The sequence below is a fragment of the Neofelis nebulosa genome, chromosome 4, assembly GCF_028018385.1.
Source record: "Neofelis nebulosa isolate mNeoNeb1 chromosome 4, mNeoNeb1.pri, whole genome shotgun sequence".
In the NCBI taxonomy this organism is placed as follows: Eukaryota; Metazoa; Chordata; class Mammalia; order Carnivora; family Felidae; genus Neofelis; species Neofelis nebulosa.
Window position 1 is genome coordinate 153,990,534 of NC_080785.1, and position 23,995 is coordinate 154,014,528.

Sequence of the window (23,995 nt, forward strand, 5' to 3'; positions counted from 1 at the left end):
ACCAACTGAGCCACCCAGGCACCCCCTTTTTGCTTTGTTTTTCCGTATAAACTTGGTTTATGTGTAGAGATCGCCTCAAAGCAATTAGTCTATCTGGTTCTTTCTCTCTTTTGAATTTTTCTCCATTTCAGGAGGGGGCCTTTGCTCTCGTTTGTAGGCTGGTGCCTCGCATGTTTTAATGGAAACTTTTTTTTTTTTTTTTGTCAAAAACCAAAACCTTAAGCCCTTGGTAGCTTAGGCGCTCCGGACCTGAAGATGACAGTAAGGAAACTGATAGAAGACAAATTAAATGCAGCGGTTTCTGGTTCTGGGTGAGACGGAGTTAGGCATACTCTGCTGTGTCTCTCCCACCAAAGGCAGCTCCATAAAACCCAGACGGAATACATGGAATATGAAGACTCTGAAAAGTAACTGGTTGCAAGAGGATCAGAGAAAGACACCAGAATTCCAAGTACCAGGAACCTGAGGTGTGTTTCCCATTTTCCCCTCCAGTGTTCCGCAGCCTGGACCCAAGGCAGCCTGGAGCCCAGAATTGGGCACAACGGTTCCTAGTCGTGCTCCAGGAATAGAAAAGGGGACTCCCAGTGCTCAGAGAGTGGGGGCAAATCCCTGTTCTTCTTTTCCCCATCCTGTCACGTCTCAGCCCCCAAAGGATTCTGCGGTAACAGGAGGGACAGGGAAGGTTGATAACAGAGGACCTCGGTCACCCAAAGCTTGGAGAAAGGGGATCCTTCCATTCTGATCAGAGGAGTTACAGGCCCCAGAGGGTGGAGAAAACTTTCATTGCTTTTGACAACGAAAGCGAGGTCTGAAGCCCTTCCAAGTTTTGCCCTTTCTGGGGTACTCTCCCTCTGCCCTCTGGTGTGAATGGAGAGGTAGGAAGTATCAGCAAAGACACAGAAGCTATAGAGAACCAAATGGAACCTTGAGAAATAAAATAGGCCATCACTGAAATAAAATATTCCCTGGATAGGCTCATAAACGTAATTGGAGATGTTATGATATAGGGAAGAGGTGGGACGTTTGAAGATGGGTTGCTGGATAATACCAACCTGAGAAAAAAGGGGGAAAGAAATTTATAAAGAATGAACAGCCTCAAGAATCCACGAAACGATAGTGAAAGGGCTCATATTTGTGTTGCCGGAGTCTCAGAAGGAGGGGAGAAAGAGGGCAGGGCAGAAGAAAATCTTTGAAGATTTTCCCCCAGTTTGGCAACAGATCCCCCAGTTTGGGACAGATCTGAAAATCCCCCAGTTTGGCAACAGATCAAACCTCCTGACCAGAGGAGCAAGGCAAATCCCACACGGGATAAACTCAACGAAATCCATGCCCGGATTCATCATAATTAAACCGAGGAAAACCCAAGACAAGGGAAAGCTCTAGGAAAGTTGTGAGAGAATGATGATGTGTCACCTTGGTGAGAATTATGGTTCCAATAACTGCACATTTCTCCTGGGAAACCACGGAGGCCGGAAGACACAGGCACAGTGTCTATACGGTGCTGAAGAAAAAGCATTATCTCAGGGTTCCAGAGGCAGCCAACACAATCTTCAGGGTAAAGGTGAAAACGAGATATTCAGATGGGGGAGGACACAACACTTATCAGCAGACATCCCCTGTCTGAGGGGACATGGGACCACAGGAATGTGGGAGGAACAACAGATATGGTACATATCAGGGTAGACGTGATGGGCTCGTGTCCTTCTTGTGCATTCTTTAACATAAGTTTCATGATTGGAAGCCAAAAATAGAACACTGACAGGTTCGGTGCATGGGAAAACCGCAGCACAAAGGCGAGAGAGCCTAGGGGAACCTTGGTGGGAGTCAGGTGTCTATGGCTCACTATCAGTGGTGAAATGTTGTTTCTGATAGACCGAGATAAGAAGTGAAGCCAGAGTTGATCCTCCGGAGGGCAACCATGAAAATGAAGAGGAAGGACACAGAGAAACATAGTCAAAAACACAGTAGAGAAGCTAAATTGAATACTAGAAGGTGTGAAACACAAAAGAAAGCAGCAAGGTGTAAAGAGGAAAACAAAGGAGGGGTCATGCAGAAATCGGGTAATAAACGAATGTAGACCTAAACGCAAAGTATCGGGCATTATATTAAATGTAAATTGCCCAAACACACCAATTAAAAGACACTGTTGGAGTGTGTCTAAATAAATGATCCGACAAGATTCTGTCTACAGGGGAGCCTGGCTGGCTCAGTCGGTGGAGCATGCGACTCTTGATCTCAGGGTTGTGAGTTCGAGCCCCACATTGGGTATGCAGCCTACCAACAAAAAACAAAAAACAAAAACAAAAGATTCTAGCTGCAAAATCTCACATCAAATATAACCATATACGTACTTAGGTTAAAAGTAAAAGGATGGAATTGAGAAAGTGAAAAAGCAACTCCAAACACAGGAGAAAAGTTTTGCAAATCATCTATGTGACGAAGGACCTGCGTTTTGAATATATAAAGAAGTATTTATGACAAGTCAACAATAAAAAGACAAATGGCCCAATTGAAAAATTGGCAAAGGATCTGAATAGACATTTGTCCCAGGAAGGTATAATGAGGGCCAACAGGCACATAGAAAGGTGTTCGATCAACATCATTAGCTGGCAGGCAAATGCAGATCAAAACAACTAGATAGCACTTCCCATCCACTGGGACGGCTCTGATGGAAGAAAACAGAAGAACGAGTGTGGAGAGGATGTGAAGACCCTGGAGCCCCAAGCAAGGCTGCTGGGGCCGTAAGATGATGAAGCTGCTTTGGAAAAGAGTCCCGCGGTTCCTAAAAAGGTTAAACACACAGTTAGTTATCAGACGACCCTCCAAAAGCCGCTCCCACGTAGTTACCCAAGAGAACCGAAAACATGTCCGTACAAAGACGTGCACCGTTTGCACGTGAATCAGAAATCTCTGTAGGTAAAAGAGTTTTAAGGGAGACCAAAGACAGTTCCAGATGCCAGAAATGAAGGGAAAGACGGAAATAAATTGGGGTCAGCATTTTCAGCTCGTTAGACGGAAATTACGGCTCCTCAGCGCTCGGCTGCACAGACGAAAGCTGCGTCCGCCCCCCCCCCCCCCCCCGGACTGGCAGGCCATTTATGGCGAGGACACAGCTGAGTCAGAAGATTAAATATTTGGTGTTGTATCCCCACTGACTGCCATTTAGAAGCATCTGGAACTGGAGCAGAGAGTATTCAACAGCCCTGCTATTGGCCAGCTGACACGCTGTGTGTGTGTGTGTGTGTGTGTGTGTGTGTGTGTGTGTGTTCTGATTAACTCACAAACTTCCCTTTGAGTATGTTCCAACCTGTGGGAAGATTAGTTGCTAGAAATTCAGTAGAAGGCAGAACCATGAGGCTTGAGGAAGGAATGCCCAGGGGGCTCTGGGAACCCACAATTCAGCTGAGAGGCAAGGGCAGAAGTGTGAACTTCTAGAAGAGATGCTTGAAGGGTGATGTTGAACTTGACTTCCCCAGAGTACGATCAGGCTTTAAGAACATTAGCAAATGCCATCCTGGAAGTAACAGGCATTTCATCATCGCTTAAGAGAATTGATTCATTCATTAAAATTTTTTTTTTTTAATTTTAGAGACAGTGTGTGTGTGTGAACGGGGGAGAGGGACAGAGGGAGACAAGAGAGACAGAGACAGACAGAGACAGAGAATCTCAAGCAGACTCCACATCCAATGTGGGGCTCAATCCCATGACCCTGGGATCATAACCTGGGCTGAAATCCAGAGTTGGACGCTCAACCGACGGAGCCACCCAGACACGCCTCATGTTTCATTTTAAAGTTCATGCTACAACGATTTTCTTCTCTGTGTGTGTACAAAGCTGACATAACGTATGTTTCTCAAATAGGTAATTTCACACACCCGAAATGGGACACAAAGTGGTCGTATTCGACATTTCTGTCGTCAGAGCCTTGTGGGAAACTCGTGTCAAGAAGCACAAAGCCTGGCAGAAGAAGGAGGCAGAAAGGCTTGAGAAAAGCGCTTTGGAAAAGTATGTGTTTTCTGTACTTGCCTGTGGCTTCTTGGGGACACGGGGGCTTGGCAGGCAGCATAGTGGAGGGGGATGCCTTTCTTCTGGGATTTCTCAGTTAGTGACTCTTGCTCGTGGGACCTCAGAGCTGTCACGCTGTTGCCTGGCTAGTGAACGTTCGATTCCTGTTAACAGTCACCCCCAGTGTCGTAAGGACCCACATACCTTCCAGGCGCGGTACTGGGCACGAGGACGACACAGGGAACTTGGTGGAAGGCTGCCAGGCTGGCCTTACTAGGCCATCTGATGCTCTCCACACCTGGGCGGCCCCTGTGACCATGCCCCGGGGCAGCTCAAGGCCACTCCCCTTCATGCATTTCAGCCCTCACCTATTGAACTGAAGGCTGCATAAGAGTCCCTGTATCAATGCATTTTTTACTCCGATTGAGATGATGTGATTGGACTAACTATTCGAGTCGACTCATGAAGTCTGAGGAAAAGAGAGTTACTTGTCTATGAAATTAAGTCGAGTGCTTTGGAAAAAACTACATTTACGAAAAATATGAGCCACACAATGGACTCTGCACTGCGCAAGTCTGAGTATGACAAGCTGGAAAGGTTGCACATGTGGGTGGATTTGCATGTCTGTACTTTTTATTTCCTACGGAGGAACCCAAACCGGTGCTCCTGGCTGATGCGTTAAGGATGTGACTTACCTAAGAAAGGCAGAATGGGATTCCGACTGGCAGACCCATTTTCGGGGGAGGTCCATGACCCTGTCTCAAGTTGGCAGCTGGTGACCTATTTCTATGCTTGAAGCTAAAACACAAAATGCGTAAGGTGTCAATGTCTCTCTATCCTGGGCTCTCCATTTTTCTGAACTATTTGGACGCAACAAATACCTGTTCTGACCATGCTTGATAATTCTGCTGTGGCTGTAAGCCTCACCGCTGTCCCAGGGGGATATCATTATCCCCAGTCTGAAGACGAGGTGGTTGGGGCCTGAGTGACTTTGCCCGAGTTGATACAGCTGGTAAGGGGAGGATTTGGCCAAGCTCTTCCCCCTGCATCGTGCTGTGATCCCAGAGAGTTGGGATGTTCTTTTCACTTGCACTCGTCTGAGGTTATCCAATATGATGTGAATCTTGAATTTAAGAACGGGAACCTCAGAGTAGGCATCAATGGGTCTGAGCCATCTACACTAGCACGAATTATCTACACTAGCACGAATTACATGAGGGGCCTGTGAGCTCAGAGTGACTCTCAGCTCTGTTCCTCTCCTCCCTCCTCCTCCCTCCTAGCATCTGGGGTTACCCTAGGGTAGGACAACTTGCTGAATGGGGACCCAAGCCCCGGGGGTTTTGGGGAAAGTGTCTGTAGCTGATGTAACCCCCCCCCCCCCCCGAGGATTCTAAGGGAGCAGGAACCATCTTCAGAGAGCTGGGGTCCACAGACTCTTCTCCCAGTTGCTTTGGAGTGGTGTTTGCCTCTTGGACTCTGTCGTTCATTGTGGTGCTAAATGCCTTCATGAACAGGTGCGCATGTGTCTTGTGCCCCAGGTAGGCCTTGAATTGGGCTTGGGGTCATTGGGCTTGTGCTGTGTCCTATCTTGTCCTAAGAACAGAAAACCTTTTAGGGATTTGTTAGGCTTTTCTAGCTCAAGATAAGAAAAAGAGCCATCCAACTGGCTGGGCAGGTGAGGGGGAAGTGGAGATGGTGGAAGGAGGAACGTAGGTGTTCAAGGAGGAAGCTTCTTGGTTTCCCAAGACCTGCAAAACAGGTGGTAAATTTACCTTTTTATGCAGGTAGCTGAGTTTCCATCATATGATTCATACTGTGATTATTAATACTATCTGAAGGTTAATCTTGAGTCTCTCAAGATCCGTTTCCCGCGGGGACATTAACACGTCGAAAAACTGATGAATGCCTTATCGTAAGAGGCAATTATCTGGTTAATTTAATTTCACGAAAACAGGCCAAACCCTGCGGCTTGCTCTGTGACCTCCCTTCATGGTACTTTATTTTGTAAGACTGAATTTGTTCCATGAAGCATGTATCAAAACTTAGAAGTTATAAGTAGAGACATAATACAGAATATCACTACCTGAATGAAATCCAATCACTGATGGAGAGAAAGAGAGGAGTCGCTGTCAGGCTCCGAGGGATGATTTCCTCATCCAACGAGGCTCCTTGCAACATTTTGTTTGCACGTGATCTATTTAATTAGTAGGACCCTAAGGGCATTGTTTTACGTGTTTGGCTCTTATTTGACGTTCTATTAAAATTGATTCAGGGGGAAGGTTATTCAATTATATGGGTGATAAAGTGTAAAGACAATGACAGTTTATTGATCTCATTTGATCTTTTTTCCCCATCGGATTTTTTTTTTTTTATTATTGAAGTGTAACTGGCACGCTATGTCACATTAGCTTCAGGTGTATGACGTAGTGATTCGACAACTCTATACATTATGCTAGACAGCTTACTTATTTGAATTACTCTCAAGGAAGGGAATGGAATTAAAAAAGGTTTATATGTTCACCTTGACTCTCACTAAACAAGGGCTCATATTCTTATGAGGTTTTGGAGGGAATGAGACATAAAATATTTAAAAAGAAGTCCAAATGGGGCACCTGGGTGGCTCAGTCAGTTAAGTGTCCGACTTTGGGTCAGGCCATGATCTCACGGTTCGTGGGTTCGAGCCCTGCATCGGGCTCTGTGCTGACGGCTCAGAGCCTGGAGCCTGTTTTGGATTCTGTGCCTCCCTCTCTCTCTCTGCCCTTCCCCTGCTTGCATTATCTCTCTCTTTCTCTCTCAAAAATAAATAAACATTTTTTAAAAATTAAAAAAAAATAAAAAGAAATCCAAAAAAGATTTGATATATGTTTACTTTTTTTTTTTTTTTTTCAACGTTTTTTTTTTTTTTTTTTTTTTTATTTATTTTTGGGACAGAGAGAGACAGAGCATGAATGGGGGAGGGGCAGAGAGAGAGGGAGACACAGAATCGGAAACAGGCTCCAGGCTCCGAGCCATCAGCCCAGAGCCTGACGCGGGGCTCGAACTCACAGACCGCGAGATCGTGACCTGGCTGAAGTCGGACGCTTAACCGACTGCGCCACCCAGGCGCCCCTGATATATGTTTACTTTTTAAAGTCTGTTTATTTATTCTGAGAGCGAGAGAGAGAGAGCACGTGCACAAGCAGGGGAGGAACAGAGAGAGAGCAAGAGAGAGAGAGAGTCCCAAGCAGGCTCCCCACTGTCAGCACAGAGCCTGACACGGGGCTGGAACTCACAAACCATGAGATCATGACCTGAGCTGAAATCAAGAACTGGATGCTTAACCGATTGAGCCACCCAGGCGCCCCATGGTAAATGATTATTTTTAATGAAATCTGTCTGATATCCTTTTTTTCTCCTTTTTATGTTGCCTGTACCAAAATATGTGAGCTACTTACGTTGGTTTGTAATGTGTAATATAGGAAGGGTGTATTCTGTAGGGCTTAACGGGCATCATTTCATTACATTGGCAGGGCATCCCTTCAGGTTTGGTCTAAGAAATGAGGGTAGAAAAGCTGGAGGCATTAGCCTGAAAAGTACTTGGTGAACCCAAGACCTGGTGATGGCTGTACTATTGCTCGTTGACAATTCGGGCAATTTCTTCCATTTGTTCAGGGAACATGTCTTAGACCCAGGGTCTGCCCCACATCCTTGACTGCTACAATCAGATCTAAATCTGTGGGCAGGTATTTGCATTTCTTTTTATCACAGGTATTAAAATATTTACATTATACAGAAGAGCTAATCATGAAAAGTAACAATCCCAAGCCAATCCCATCACTTTCCCCCAGGATTAAATTCATCTCTCTCCATGTGCGGGTATTTTTAAGTTTGTTGCTTTTATTGCATTATGTATAGACTTCTTTGTAGAACCCGAAGCCCTACCTACTTGGTTGCTGAGTGCTTATCCTCAGCTCAGCTCAGTGACTAGGACCTGGGTAGGGTGGCAGCTGGGCCAGCCAGGCCCATCGGCGAAATACTTTTCTCAAACACTCCCCTTTCTCCCAGCTTAATGGCAAGTTGGAAACTCCAATGATACCCAAAGAGGTTTTGAAAGACCAAAAAGTCTGCACAGAAACCTGGGGATCCAGCTCTGCAGAAATCCAGGAACGAATGTTCCACGCAGACACAACAGCAATGTGAATACTGAGGCATGCGTTGGCGTGGGTGTTCAAGGGAGAGCAAGGGGGCCAGCGTGCGGGCCAGAAAAAGCAAGTGACTGTGCAGTGGCCAGACAGGCAAGGTGACGGCACAGACCTGCAGGGCCTTGTCGGTGCAGTAGGACATTGCTTTGCTGTGTGAGATGAGGAATCAGGGACATTGTGATGGGCTTACTCAAACCGCTGGGTGCATTTGGACCGTAGGGGGGGACAACAGTGGTGCCTGCAAGGAGATGATGGTGACATGGGCAAGAATGGAAGCAGGGAAGGCGGTGAGGCGTGCGGATTCTCGTAGAACCGATCACATCCCTTGACGGATTTGCTACGAGGTATGAAAAAAGCACAGAGCCAATGATGAGCCCTGAGGTTTTTAGCCAGAGTCTCTGGAAGGCTTTTACAGCTTTAATGGGGCACAGGCAGGTTTTAGGGTGAGGATTGGGAGTTTGGTCTGGAACATGTTGATTGCAGGACACCTTTTAGATATACAGGTGAAGCTCCAGGGGAGGCAAAGAGGCTGGATTCAGGGAGGAAGTCTTGGCTAGAGAAACAGAACTGATCATCAATAGCATACAGATATATTTAAAGCCATGAGACTGAAAGACAGCCAAAGAATGAGTGTAGAGAGAGACGAGAAGAGGCCCGAGGGCTGGGTGTTGGGGCCTTGGAGATTTGGAGGTTGGGAAGAGATGGGGGGCGGGGGGAGGCAGCCCAGTCACTGGAGAGGCAGGAGTGGAGTCAGCAGAGAGAGGGGTCCTGGGAGCCAAATGACAGTCAGGCTTCACCGGGGAGGAAGGGCTGTGTCAAATGTTGCAGATGGGTCCGCGAAGATGAGGACTGGATTTGACCGCTGGGTCTGGCAAAATGGAGGTCATGATGACCTTGGGAATAGTTTCTAAAGAACCGTGATGGTGAGTGAAGGGGGTTCAACAGAGAACGGGGGTGGGGTGGAGTGGGAAAGAAGGATTGTGGGTGTGAGCCAGCATAGCTCTTTCGTAGGGTTGACTGTAAGGTGGAGCAGAGAAGCGGGCCCCATGGGAGACGTGAGGTTGTGGGGGTGGAGGGGGAGTGCCCTTTAAGCTGGGAGAGGTAACCGCGTGCTCATGCGCTGATGGGAATGGTCTCCCAAAGCGAAACACTGAGGAGAGAGAGAGCCCCTGCAGAAAGTCCTTGAGTCTTGGAGGGCTGGGTTTAGCCCCGAAGGGAGTGAGGGTCAAAGCGAGGCCAGTTTGCAAGGCTGCGAATTTTCCCCCGTGCCCGAGTACTGGGTGGGCGTAGGCGTGGAGCAGGGGAGCAGCAGGTACCCACTTGAGCTTTGTCCAAGTGCACAGTAGGGAGCAAGAGAGGGGCAAGGGGGTCGAGGAGGGATGCAGGAGGCGATTAAAACGAGGCCCATGACATTTATTTTATAAAAGCTTTATTGATGAGTATACCTGACACCCAATAAACTGTACGCATTTAAAGTAGATAATTTGAAAAGTCTGGCCCAGGTATACATCTGTAAAACCATCCCCGCAATCCAGATAGGATCCTATCCGTCACCTTACAAGCCCCTTTCTCACTCATGGTGACTCCTTCCTCTCACTTCCCGCCCCCAGTGCCCATGCAGTCACTCCTTCCTGCCACGGAAGATTATTTTGCATTTATTATATTCCATACAAATGGAATCACTGTCTATAAATGGAATCATTCCCTTTTTTGGTCTGGATTCTTTCATTCAGGCTAATCACACTGAGGGTTTTGGTTTTTTTTTTTAATGTTTTCATTTATTTTTGAGAGGGAGAGAAACAGAGCACAAGCTGGGGAAGGGCAGAGAGAGAGGGAGACACAGAATCCGAAGCAGGCTCCGGGCTCTGAGCTGTCAGCACAGAGCCTGACTCGGGGCTCGAACCCACAGGCAGTGAGATCATGACCTGAGCCGAAGTTGGACGCTTAACGGACTGAGCCACCCAGGCGCCCCGGGGATTACTGACATTTAATGACACACTAGACCTGCTCTGCTAACACTCCTAACATTTGACTGGAGGAAAGAGTCTGTGAAGCACCTACTAGGATATTTCAACACATGCGATTCCTTAAAAAGCGTGGTCCCAGCCCTGAGTCAGGGCTCTTTTGCCAGTTCTGCGCCGTCCCCGCGCCTTTGCCCGTGATTTCCCTGCTTGCTCATCCTCTCGGGTCTGCACATCGCATTTAGTCAGGAGCGGGCAGTTAGGATCGTGTGAAGTAAAGAACCAATACAGCATGCCTGGTGGGTCAAACAAAAGCCAGACAGGACAGAAGGCGGCTGAAACTACATAAATGAGGAGGTGATCACGACTCTCTGGGCCCTGCTGGTCCCAATCCGAGGAGGGATGAGGGCAAGAGGTCTGGGCTTCCTCTTCTCGCCTCACCACACCCCTGCCCAGCCTTTGAAACCCCGAGTGTTCAGAGGACACCCACCTTGTGATAAAGGTTCATCTTTTAAAAAAGGTGAAGTCCTCGCGCTGCCATAGATATAAAAGGAATGTGTGTTAAAAATCCCCTTTTTCTCACGGTTGCACAAAAGGATGAGCAGTAAGGTGTTACAACCAGGTCCAAGGGGAGCCCAGGGGACACACACATTTAGATGGCAGGAAAATTGAAACGCACCGCGCCCGGAACAGACTGTCTCCAGAGGTGGAGGAGGGCCGTCCGTCCACCGGACAGAATCGATTTGTGTGCCCGCCGTCTCGAGAAGTATTTGTGTTGCTGTCGGTTTTCTACAAGTTCACCGTGGTCTCTACAGAGTTGTCAAAGCCTGTCAGGTATCTGGAGAACCGGGGCTGCCTGTGTAGTTCAAATCAGATGGTCTTGAAAGATCAGCATGTTCTTTTGGCCCTGCATTAAAAACAAAACAAAACAAAAACAAAAAACTTGGGCTAGCATCACATAATATCCAAGGAAATTGTAATTAATCAAATGCATAGGTAAACGTGGTAGAAATTTTGGGCAAGATTTCCATGCCACCCACCTTGTCTACTTTTTAAGTCAGAGTTGCTAATTCCCGTCTCTGAGGGTTTAAGGTCCCCCTATGTTCCCGCAGCAGAGGAAATGAGGGAGGAGGCTCAGCTGGGAGGGCTGAGGGTTGGGTGGGTGCTTAAGTCCCCCTAGGCTGGGGGCTGGGGGCTGGGGGCTGGGGCCGAGGGGCCCGGGGAGGGACTGTGCCGGCTCCAGGCTGACCTGCCCGCTGCTCCAGGGAGGTGAGGGCGGTTCCCCAGGAGAGTGACTGTGGCTTCTGCTGGCCATCTAGGATAAAGGAAGAGTGGAATTTCGTGGCCGAGTGCAGGAGGAAAGGCATCCCCCAGGCTGCGTACTGCAAGAATGGCTTCGTAGACACCAGCGTGAGGCTTCTGGAAAAGATCGAAAGGAACTCTCTCACCAGGCAGAGTTTACTTTCCAAGGAGAGAGACAAACGGAGGAGTGCGTTTGTGTTTGAACTTTCGGGGGAGCAGTGGACGGTGAGTGCAGCGAGGGGGTGCCCGGTGAGCGCTGCTGAGCTGAGCTCAGGCCACTGGCCTTGGCCTTGGCCCTGACCCAGAGAGCGCTCCTGCCTCTAGAGAGCTTTCCCCTGGATGGGGAGGAGGCTGTTGCCTGCTTCGAACCAAACCGGGTTTTCACATCCCTCCCTCTGTGTAAGACCCTGTCGTCCTGCGGGAGGGGGCAGCAGGATCCCCTTGGATCCCTCCGAGGCTGGCAGGGGCTGGGACCTGGGGGGGAGGGGAGGGGGGAGTGGGCCCTCCCCAGAATGGCGCAGCCTTTAAATGCTTAATCCTGCCGTCTCTCCCCCAAATGTTAAAATCACTTTGCCTTTAAAAAAAATTTTTTTTAATGTTTATTTATTTTTGAGAGAGAGAGAAAATGCAGGCGGAAGAGGGTCAGAGAGAGAGGGCGACACGGAATCCAAAGCAGGCTCCAGGCTCTGAGCTGTCAGCCCAGAGCCAATCTCTGGGGCTCAAACCACGAGATCACGACCTGAGTCAGTGGCTTAGCCGCTTAGCCCACTGAGCCACCCAGGCGCTCCTGCCTTTTTTTGTTTCTGGTTTTTTTTTTTTTTTTTTTTTTTTTTTTTTTTTAAATGAACTGTGACTTTCACCGAACATTTCCCAGCGGGTGGTGGTGACTTTGCTGAAGTGTCAGGGTGTGCAGAGCAGTAAAGGAATTTCGGCAGACCCTTTAGCTGCTTTTCCTCTGAGATTCTGAGGCCACGACAAAGATGCCCCCTTTCTTTCCTCCGGTGTTTACATTGGCTTCCTGCTCCCTCCGCCCCTGACCTGCTGCTTTGCTTGGAGAGGCACCTCCAGGGCTTGCCCCGTGATCCGAGGTTTACAGGTTTACTCGTGGAAGCGGCACCTGCTGTGCTGTGGGCAGGTGAACCTGGGCTGTGGTCCCTTTCTGGGGGACAGGGCTCTCTGGGACCTACCCTTCATCTCTTTCTATCCCCCCAACTTCTAGCTGAAGGGGCTCTGGGCCGAGAGACTAAATTTTGGGGGGTGATCCTGGGGCCGTCCTTTATTGGCCATGTGACCTGGGGCAGTTTACCCCCAGTATATATATATATATATATATATATATATATATATATATATATATATTGTCTCCCCCCCAGTAAGATGGTGCTAATGCTTGTGTCGGCCCCCGCGAGGGCTGTTGTGGCGACCAAATGAGTGGATATTTTCTGACACCGATTTCTTAGCTGCACTGCCCTCTGATGCTGGGAGAGATGATCACTGTATGGCCTCTAGTGTTCTTTCTCCTGAGCCCCCATCATTGAGATCCGTGGGTACTGGGTACTTGTCTGGATTTCTTTTCTTTTTTTTTTTTTTTTTAATGTTTATTTATTTTGTGAGAGAGACAGAGCAAGGAAGCGAGAGAGCAGGGGAGGGGCAGAGGGAGAGAGAGAGGGAAAGAGAGAATCCCAAGTAGGCTCTGCGCTGTCAGGGCTGAGCCCGACGTGGGGCTTGAACCCACGAACCGTGAGATCGTGACCTGAGCCGAAATCAAGAGTCAGACGCTTAACCGACTGAGCCACCCGGGCGCCCCTACACAGTCTTAAAAGTGGCTTCGTGAAGGGGCTGTTGAGCTGGCGAAGGTCACGCCTGACGCTCTCCCGCGTGCTCTCTCGTCTTCTACATCGATGCCCCGATGTACGCGGCTTTGTGCACGCCGCCCCTCAGCCCCAACACGCTGAGGAACTTGTTGTGATTGACGTCGTTCATTTTGTTTCAGGAGCTCCCGGATTCGTTGAAGGAGCAGACACACCTGAAAGAATGGCACATCAGCAATACCCTGATTCAAATCATTCCTACCTATATCGAGCTGTTTCAAGCGATGAGAATTCTGGATCTGCCAAAAAACCAACTCTCCCATCTTCCGGCTGAAATTGGTATGTTCCCCAGCGGGAGCCTTCGGTGTTCTGGTCTGGGAAGCGGGCAGCATGGCCCTCCGGGAGGCTGCTTGGACGGGGCTGTTGCCCGTGTTCCCAGAGCCGCTGGCTTGCTTGCAGTGTCCCCTTGGGACAGCGATGCCTGCGGAACTCGTCCCGCCTGCGGAACTCGGCACAGGCAGACGTGGGCCAGTTGCGCAGAAGAAGCTAGAAGTGTCACGAGTGAGCAGTGCCGTGTTTGGGAGCTTCGTGTCTATTTTCTTTCAGTTTTAGAAGGACAAACGTGCAATGACATGTTCACTGTAAACATAAACCTCAATAGTCGGTCCCGGATATTAGTTCCGTTGATGAGTTTCGTGTAGCCTGGTAGGTCATTTTGATCAACATTTGATAAATTTCCATCAGTAGCTGAAAATGAAGACCGGATGATCACTACTGCTTCTCTTTTTCTTGGGGTGTGAGAGGTGAAGGTCTGCGGCTGCCTAGTGAAGTGCTTAAAAAAACAAATACAAAATTATGTTTCCTGTCTCCCCCCCACCATTTGTACAAACGTGTTGTATCTTTGTCTTGCTTTTGCCGTTAAAAAACCATAAGGGATCTACCCCATGGATGTTCATTTGTTCTGATGACAGGTTGTTTGAAGAACCTGAGAGAACTCAATGTGAGTTTCAACCATCTGAAGAGCATCCCTCCGGAGCTGGGGGACTGCGAAAATCTCGAGAAACTGGATTGTTCCGGAAATCTGGAATTAACTGAGCTCCCCTTTGAAGTAAGAAAGCGATCACGTTTGCACTATGAGTTACTTTTATTTGACTTATGACGTGGGATGATCTATAACGTGGGGAAGATGTTTTACAAGATGAAATCCATCTTTGTTATATCACAGTTTCTTGACATGTCAATCACTATACCAGCAATTGGAAGGTCCTTTAAAGTGTTCTTACACTAGACCAGGAGCTGAATTTAAGTTCGGAAAAGCCATCAAAACAAAACAAAAACAAACACTGGGGCGCCTGGGTGGCTCGGTTGGTTAAGCGTCTGACTCTTGGTTTCGGTTCATGTTACGATCTCACGGTTTGTGGGTTTGAGCCCCACATTGGGCTCTGCACTGGCAGCGTGGAGCCTGCTGGGGTTCTCTCTCTCCCTCTCTCTCTGCCCCTCCCTTGCTCACTCTCTCTGTCTCTCTCTCTCAAAAATAAATAAACTTAAAAGAAACAAAACAAATAAAAAGCTACAAAAAACTAGGCAAAATGTCCTATTTTCACAGAGGATATTTTTATTTAATGCCTATTTAATGTAAGATTCCTGTTGTCTGTAATGCTTATCTGCAATTGTGAAATAAATCAGAAATGGGAATAAAGGGGGTAAGATTTTTTAAAGTTTATATATTCATAAAAACTAAGAGGTAACAAAAATCGTCTTACAGATAGGATTTTAAAAGTTCATTAATCGAAATCAAATGAATTAAGTTCATTACTTTTGGTCTGTATTCATTCATGATTTAACATCATATTCTGATAAAATGGAACAGCTGAAAGGGAGCAGAGTTTATTGCCAAATAAAACTCAACAGGCTTCTTATGCTGAAGGGAGATATGGATCTCATGGTAACGAACTGGTAATGAACACACCGGAAACAGTAGTGCTCATGTGGTCCTGCCAACGCCCACTGATTATAGTCCTAGATGGGGTGTTATGGTCCTTGCCTGGAAACTTCTGGGTGGGAGGAAGTAGTCGCTTCTACTGTCGCCCCAGGAAATGCCCGACAGTGGTCCGGGTGAGGGGTGCCCCCCCAAGGGCGTGACCCCCTTCATAAGACTGCTCATTCCCCAAGCCTCCTTAGTTTAGAAAATGGCTCTGGGCACCTGAGTGGCTCAGTCGGTTGAGCGTCCGACTTTGGCTCAGGTCATGATCTCACGGTTTGTGAGTTCGAGCCCCGCGTCGGGCTCTGTGCTGACAGCTCAGAGCCTGGAGCCTGCTTCGGGTTCTGCATCTTCCCCTCTGTCTCTGCCCTCTCCCCACTTGTGCTGTTGCCTCTCTCTCAAAAATAAATAAACATTAAAGAGAAAGAAAGAAAGAAAGAAAGAAAGAAAGAAAGAAAGAAAGAAAGAAAGGAAGAAAGAAAGGGACCCAGTCTTCTCTCGGTTGTCCAGGCTGGAAGCAAGCCAAGTCAACTTGACCTCTGTTGCTCCCACGCCCTGTAACCACTCTGTAAATAAGTCCTGTTGAGCATGCCCTTTAGAATATATTCTGTATCTGACTCCTGCCCAGCACCTTGCCACCAACACCCTAGTCCAAGCCCGTGTTGTCCGTCACCTGACCTAGCCTCCTAGGCTTGCTTCTCTGTCCCTTCTCCTCGCCTCCCCGCTTTGTTGAAATATAATTCATACGGCCCCCAATTCAGCCATTGTAAGTGTACGATCCACCGAATTCACTTGTAGGATATTTCGATCTCGCCCTCGAAATTCTGTCTTGCCTCCTCGCACTTAATCCCCATGAGCTGGCATATCAGGCAGCACCAGGCAGTCACCATTTGGGTTGTTGTTTTTCACCTGGTTCACCTAAACTATATTGACACCCGCGGGAGCAAATGGTCTCTGGATATAGATTTTTTTTTTTTTAATTTTTTTTTCAACGTTTTTTATTTATTTTTGGGACAGAGAGAGACAGAGCATGAATGGGGGAGGGGCAGAGAGAGAGGGAGACACAGAATCGGAAACAGGCTCCAGGCTCCGAGCCATCAGCCCAGAGCCTGACGCGGGGCTCGAACTCACAGACCGCGAGATCGTGACCTGGCTGAAGTCGGACGCTTAACCGACTGCGCCACCCAGGCGCCCCTCTGGATATAGATTTTTTAGGCTCTTTGCTTTTTAAATTTTTTTTTTTTCAACGTTTTTTATTTATTTTTGGGGCAGAGAGAGACAGAGCATGAACGGGGGAGGGGCAGAGAGAGAGGGAGACACAGAATCGGAAACAGGCTCCAGGCTCCGAGCCATCAGCCCAGAGCCTGACGCGGGGCTCGAACTCACGGACCGCGAGATCGTGACCTGGCTGAAGTCGGACACTTAACCGACTGCGCCACCCAGGTGCCCCTAGGCTCTTTGCTTTGAATGGGATTCCATAAATGCACAGTATTTGTTATGCTTCCCCAGTTGGCTGCGTTCTCATAGTTCACTGATTCTTCCTATCTATAACTTCGCGAATTCAGTCCTGAACGGTTCTCAGTGGCCAACATTTTCAACTATCTGTTCAAACTGTGGTTTATTCAAGATAGATGAAAAACCATATACCTGAAGACAGGCTGCACGGTCATGTTAAAGGCAGTGTCATCTGTGAGGGCATCTCAGCCTCACGTGTCCAACTTGTATTTACCCAATGGAAGCACACAGCACCCCAGGTTCTGATGTCTACAGACTCAGGAAACCACTGTTTGCCCGGATGCCATATCCAAATGCTAGCATTGAAAAAAAAATTTTTTATTGGTTAAAAAACTAACATTATGTTTGCCATCGTGACCATTTTTATTATTTTTTAAAAATTCTCTTTCATGTTCATTTTTTACTTTTGAGGGAGAGAGAGTGAGCGAGCACAAGCAGGGGAGGGCAGAGAGAGAGGGAGACACAGAATCCGAAGAAGCTCCAGGCTCTGAGCTGTCAGCATAGAGCCTGACGTGGGGCTGGAACCCACAAACTGTGAGATCATGACCTGAGCCGAAATCAAGAGTCAGATGCTTAACCGACTGAGCCACCCAGGCGCCCCCATTGTGACCATTTTTAAGTGTATGGTTCAGTAGGGTTCAATGCCGTCACATTGTTGTGCCCTGTCTTCATGAGGATGCTTCTCTCACAAATAATTGATGTAATCCTGAATTCAAATTCAAATAGACAGCGAGTAGAATAAATGATGTATAGAAAGTTACCGGAAGGAACCGTCAGGAATTTTGAGACAAAGGTAAAGATAATGAAACTTCTGTGTTAATGCGTGTTGTATTTATTATGACTGAACGTCAGATTTTTATCTAGACAACACTGGAATTTTCAGACAAATAGAATTACCTTTCAAAAGAGTTTGTGAGTGTTTTGCTTTGCCCTTGATGAAAGTAGCTGGTGGGCAATGGCTAGATCTGGGCCTTCCGTCTCCTTGCTAGTTGAATACCGCTGTGATTTTCCTTATTCTAATTTTCACAAACGTCTTACGTCATTTCCTTTAAATATCCCCGGTAATTTATTCTACAGTCCAAAAAATGCACTTTCTACATTTATCGTAAAAAGAAGAAAGACGAGAGACCGAGGAGAGTTCAGTCTTGATTTTTCTGCTGATCTGATAACCCTGGCCACACAGTCAGGAAGTTCAGACTGAATCGTGGGCACCCAAAGCATCTTCTTTGACTGTCACATTCCTGTCTTCATGCTCATTTTTTTAAGGTGCTCCCCAAATCCTTTTCTGATACCTCGCACATTTTATTTTTTCAAGAGAAGGGGAGGAGGGGCAGAGAGAGGGAGAGAGAGAGAGAATCCCAAGCAGCCTCCGCACTGTCAGCACAGAGCCCGATGTGGGGCTCAGACTCACGAACTGTGAGATCATGATCTGAGCTGAAATCAGGAGTTAGTCCCTCAACCAACTGAGACACCCAGGCGGCCTTTCACATTTCTTTTTATGAACTCAAAACAAGAGCAAAATTAGGATGTGCCCATTCAATAGGACCACTTTGGACTGTGCCTCGCTTGGGCAAATTTGGCAATATGGAATTAGGTATTATATTCAGGTAAATAGAGGCATAAACCTACTGCTTCTTTCTTCTCTACTTTTTAGTAGTTCCTCCTATTGGTCCAGTTGGTTCCATATTGTGGAACCATTTTGAAAATGTATTCTGAGAGGCAGCTCAAGTTTTATTTGTGGACTCTCAGAATAAGCCAGTAAAAGGTAGCTCCTTATTATGTATTTCATAGTCACGGCCTGATTTACAAAATCAAATCCAAACATGAGAGACATTTTCCTGCTTTATTCGCTGTTCATAGATTTGCATTTGAAAGAAAAAAAAGTATATTTCCCAGGACGCCTGGGTGGCTGTGTCGGTTGGGCGTCCGACTCTTGATTTCAGCTCAGGTCATGAGCTCATGGTTGTGGATTTGAATCCCGTGTTGGGCTCTGCGTGGACAGCATGGGGCTTGCTTGGGATTCTCTCTCTTTTCCTCTCTCTCTCTGCCCCTCCCCCACTCATACTTTCTCTCCCAGAATAAATAAATAAACTGAAAAATGTATATTCCCCTACGGATTCAGTCACCATGTTAAAAACACAGATTATGGAGATAAGACATAAATAGTAGAGATCTAAATTATGTTTTAAAAAAACCCTGAAATAGTAGAGATCTCTGATCATTTGCCTTGTCCCTTTCTGAGTCTTTTTAAGATTTGTTGGGACTCCTTTGGCTGTCTTCAAGTCATTCTATTCTCGAAAGCTTGTGCTTTTTTGTTTTCTGGGACTTTGCACAGGCTGTTCCCCACCTGGAGTTGCCTTCCCTGTCTTCCCACCTGTCGAGGAACCTCAGGACCCAGTGCAAATACTCCATTCTCCATGAAATCTTTCCTGACCCCTGACCCTTACTCCACCTTGACGTTGGCATATTAGCCACTTATGTCTGTGTTACCGAATACTGCCAGTTGAAACCTTCTTCACGTTAGTTCTTGCTACATAAAAATTGCATTGCTTATTTTGGAAAGTGTGAACTCCTTGAGGGCAGCCTCTATGTGCCGTCGATCTTAGTACCCCCAGCATGGAGCACATCCGTAGGTGCTCCAAAATTCATGTTATATGGGTCTGTGTTGCGTAGATTTCTAGAGGTGCCTTTGAGAAGAAACATCACCTAAAAATTATTAGTCGAACTTCATTCTAGAAAAGTAATTAGAGTATACATGTTGTTATTCCTTTCTAGTTAAGTAACTTGAAGCAAGTGACATTCGTAGATATCGCGGCCAACAAGTTTGCCAGTGTCCCGATCTGTGTCCTGAGGATGTCTAATTTGCAGTGGTTGGATATCAGCAACAATAGCCTGACTGACCTGCCCCAAGATATAGACAGGTAGCTACTCGCGTTCTGAAGGTGAGGTGTGTATGCATTAGTTACTAACGCCTTAAACACCGTTGCCACTTTAAACATGTGTAACCCGTGGATGGTCTTCAAAATCAACGCATCTTCCAAGAGTTTGTTGTTTCCGGGAGATGCGTCTGTGGGAAATAATAAGACAATTTCCAGTCTGTGTCATACGTGTGTGTGCACATAAATGTGCATTTGAACACACCTTCTTGGTCTTGGTGAACTTTAATTTACTTCTGTCCTCAATAGAATGCTATCATTAGCTTTCTTTTATTCCACAGAAATGGAAAAGCATGCTTATTATCTATGGAATAGAAACCTATCACTCTGTGTTTTTATACATATTACCACTCTGTTTATAGTATCAGTAAGGATCATTTTTATTGGTTTCATTTATTGGTTTATTGTACCAAATCTTTCAAACGAAATTGATACGGTTAGTAAGTTTTTTCCAATTATATACTTGTATGTCATTTTTAAAAAAATTAATCACACTGGGGTGCCTGGCTGGCTCAGTCAGTAGAATATGCGAGTCCTGATCTCAGGGTCGTAGTTCAAGCCCCACGTTGAGTGTAGAGCTTACTTAAAAAAAAAAAAAATTACACTGGATCATGTAAGATTCATTCATTCATTCATTCATTCATTCCACCAATAATATTAGGCTCCTGCATGGCTGGTCCAGAGTTTAACATGGTTTTAAATCCACAGTCTTCATTATAACAAAATAGTAATAAGTAAGTAATACTTACTACTCTAAGTATACTTGAAGTATATAATAATAAGTAAGCTGTTATGACACAGAGGCCAAAACTGGCTCAGTTCTGAAGGTCACTCATATGACCTTTCTGTACTCTTGGCCACCTGTAATACATCGGTGCTTCCCAGGTTGTGAGACTAAGTGGGAACTGCTCTACTTTGAAACACAAGGGGAACTCTGTGAAATATTTGTGGGATGGGTCAAGGTTTTGCAAGTGAATGCAAGAAAAAGCTGCAGGGGGGTGTCACTGAGTTAGAATGAAATGGGAAAGAAGTGAAACACAGCGGGAGCGTAGTTTGCTCGTTTCCTGTTCATTCTGCGGGTTGCTTTTCCATTTCAAAGATAGGAAATATGATGGGGGAGGAATACTGTGCTTTCCAGATGTGCACAAGGCAATATGTTGCCCAAATCTGTTCGTTCTCAGCCCAGCTCCAGGGCGGGTCCTTTCCCACGCCCCGCTGACCCCGGGGAATGCGACGGCTCCTCGGAGGGATGACCGGGTGTCAGGCCCCCTCTCGGCCTCGTGCACATTGTGCAGTTTGCTGATCCCGCTGCTCTCTTTGGGTCTTCGGCTGGCAATTAAGCCAGAGAAAACTTAAAATTCACGTCACCTGGCATGACTCTATTTAAATTTCGAAGTCAGCTTATTCTCGCAGGGGTCGCCTATAGGGATTTCATACCAGAATTGATGTGTCATTTGCTTTGGTTTTTCAGCTGTGACGTCAGTCCTCATATTTTATTGCCTTTTGCTCCTTCTTAGGCTAGAAGAGCTGCAGACCTTTATCTTGTATAAGAACAAGCTGACCTACCTTCCGTATGCCTTGCTTAACCTAAAGAAGCTGGCCTTGTTAGTCGTCAGTGGGGACCATTTGGTGGAGCTCCCCACGGCCCTGTGTGACTCGTCCACACCTTTAAAGTGAGTAGATCCCAGTAGAGACAGTCAGACACAAGGTAACGAGTGCCTGGAGCCTGGAGCCTGGAGCCTGGGCGCCCGCCTGTTTCAGGAACCAGGTTAGGTGGTTCTTGTGCTCTGAGGACCTGATCCCTGTTCACAGAGGTTCACAGAGGTTCCGATGCCTTTTGACAGGATTTTGAAGGTTTTGGCCACTGGCATGGGGAGGTAGAACTCAGAGGATTTCTGGGCAAATGCTACCACTTAAAGCATGACAGGGCAGTTGTCCAGGGCTCCCTGGTCTGTTGTTGAGCCTGGAGGGTCAGTGGCTTTGAATGTTTCCTGGTTGCCTCGCTCTCTGGTTTCCTTAAAGGTATGTGTAAACCACCCCAAACTCAGAAAAACCATCCATGCAAATGTGACCCAAACAGATTCCAATCTGGCGTGAGACACTGAACGGTCTTTCTTACCTTGGCAGTGGACTTGAAAAGCCCCCCGCTCCACCCTCCCCTGAAGCTGACCCCAGGGCACATCCCCTCGGCTCCCGGCTGCCAGAATTTGAGGCTGCGGGGGGGTCCCCCCATCACCTCTCTCCTGAGCCCGTTTTGACCCATTCCAGGAAGCTTTACACGAGGCCACTCCAGTGACAGCCATTTTATCACTGTGTCCAGAGCGTCCCCCTGCCTTGAGTACCAGTTGTTGGCTAAGACCATCATTCAAGGGGCTCTTTCCCAGGGGCGCCCAATTCTTCCAGTGGTAAATGCTCACTATCAGCCTAAATCTTCCTCGTCTTCCAATCCTGGCAATAAGATGCATAGCAGACAGAAGTAAAGAAGTTGACAACTGCAAAGAGAGAGACTACATCCCTCACTGTGTAATCACAGGATGAATGGGGTATAACTTCTCTCCTCTGCCCCACATACTCTTTCCACTGGAATGGGTCCTCCCCTGTCCTTGGCAGTCCCAGGAATGTCTTCTGGATGAGAAGGGGCCCCCTGGTGAGAGGGCTGGCAGGACCCACCCTTAAGCCCCTTCCACATTCAGCCAGCTGGGAGCAGGCGTGACAGCTTCTCAACCAAGGATGCACGGGAGGGAGACTTCCGGTCAGGAGACTTCCGCTCAGGGTAAAACTGACCTGCGTGCAGGCGACTAAAGTCATGTCAAACGATAGTAATTGTAGGACTTGGAAATCTCAAAGAACCGGATGGAAGCTCTTTGAATTAATAAAGGTGTAAATTTTTTTTAATGTTTATTTATTTTTGAGAGAGAGAAGCAGAGCACAAGTGGGGGAGGGACAGAGACAGAGAGGAAGGCACAGAATCCGAAATAGGCTTCAGGCTCTGAACTGTCAGCACAGAGTCTGACAAGGAGCTTGAACCCATGAAGCGTGAGATCGTGACCTGAGCCGAAGTCGGACGTTCAACCGACTGAGCCCCCCAGGCGCCCCTAAAAGTTAAATAAAAAAAAACCCCTAGATAGAAGTTTGCATTAAGACTTCTATAAATAACCTGTAGAAAAATAGTGGAAGGGAATAATGACAGTAATAGTATTAGCCAAAAATATAAAAACCTAAAAAAGAAATCTAGACAAAATGCTAGCAAAATAGCTCTTTATAAGGAATAAACTAAAAAAGTGCTCCCAAAGCCTACCGAAGAGGTCTTGAATATTTGGAAAGACATACTGTCTTTTCTGGATGAAAAGACTATAAACATATGATTTCTTCCAAAAATTATACTTAAGTGTATAATATGATCCCAACCATAACTCCAGTGGAATTTCTTTTTTTGGAACTTGAAAAGCTGATGTGAAAGTACACCTAAAAGGCAAAAAGCTAAGAACAGCAATGATAACTTTGGAAAACAAGAGTGACGGGGCAGAATTTGCCTTACTGAGAATTATGATGGGTTTAAAAGGTAGAATAACGGGGCACCTGTGTGGCTCAGTCGGGTTAAGCGTCCGACTCTTGGTTTCAGCTCAGGTCATGACCTCACAGTTTGTGAGTTCGAACCCGCATCAGGCTCCATGCTGACAACGTAGAGCCTGCTTGGGATTCTCTCTCTATCTCTCTCGTCCCTCCCACGCTCACTCTCTCTCTCAAAATAAATAAATAAACTTAAAACAAAAAACTGGCGTGTAATAATTAAAATGAGGTCATGTTAGGCAATGATTCGTAGGTGAATTATTAGAACAGAATAGGTAGTACTGAAATTAACCCTAGTATATGATACAGGGATTTTCATAAGCCAGTGGGGAAGGTATGAGTGACTTAATATGCCATTAAAGAAGTTGGCTACTCAGGGAAAGACAAAGTCTGTTCGTCACTTTATAGCATAAGACAGCTTATGGCACATAGCCATGTATGTGCTGTATATCGTATATAGCATGTAGGAAGACATATAGAGAAAGCCACAGATTAAATATAAAAAGAAAACCATAAAAGGAATAAGATGTTAATGATGGTAGCTTGACCATGTATTTAACACCTATCCTTCTGGAGACCCCGCTGAGATGAGGAAAATAATAAAACCTACAATCGACAATGATCAAGAAAGCAGGAGAAGGCTTTCCCAGAATGAGAGATCATAACACAACTTTGGGAGACAAACGGCAGACAGAACAGTGGTGACTGATAAAAATTGTATGGAAACCAAGTT

At 46.7% G+C, this 23,995-nt stretch overlaps 1 protein-coding gene across 3 annotated transcripts in view; it reads left to right on the forward strand.

The window, feature by feature from the left end:
* The window catches only part of LRRC2 (leucine rich repeat containing 2), a 39,515-nt gene that overhangs the window by 6,698 nt on the left and 8,822 nt on the right, over window positions 1–23,995 (forward strand). For 2 of the 3 annotated variants that reach the window (XM_058727201.1, XM_058727200.1), the window contains exons 2-7: window positions 3,862–4,005; window positions 11,467–11,674; window positions 13,443–13,599; window positions 14,232–14,368; window positions 19,532–19,677; window positions 21,210–21,365. In XM_058727201.1, the coding sequence (XP_058583184.1) occupies window positions 3,881–4,005; window positions 11,467–11,674; window positions 13,443–13,599; window positions 14,232–14,368; window positions 19,532–19,677; window positions 21,210–21,365 (929 nt within the window). In that variant the 5' untranslated portion in view covers window positions 3,862–3,880. The remainder of the gene's footprint in view (window positions 1–3,861; window positions 4,006–11,466; window positions 11,675–13,442; window positions 13,600–14,231; window positions 14,369–19,531; window positions 19,678–21,209; window positions 21,366–23,995) is intronic. The other variant, XM_058727202.1, reaches the window with a different exon arrangement.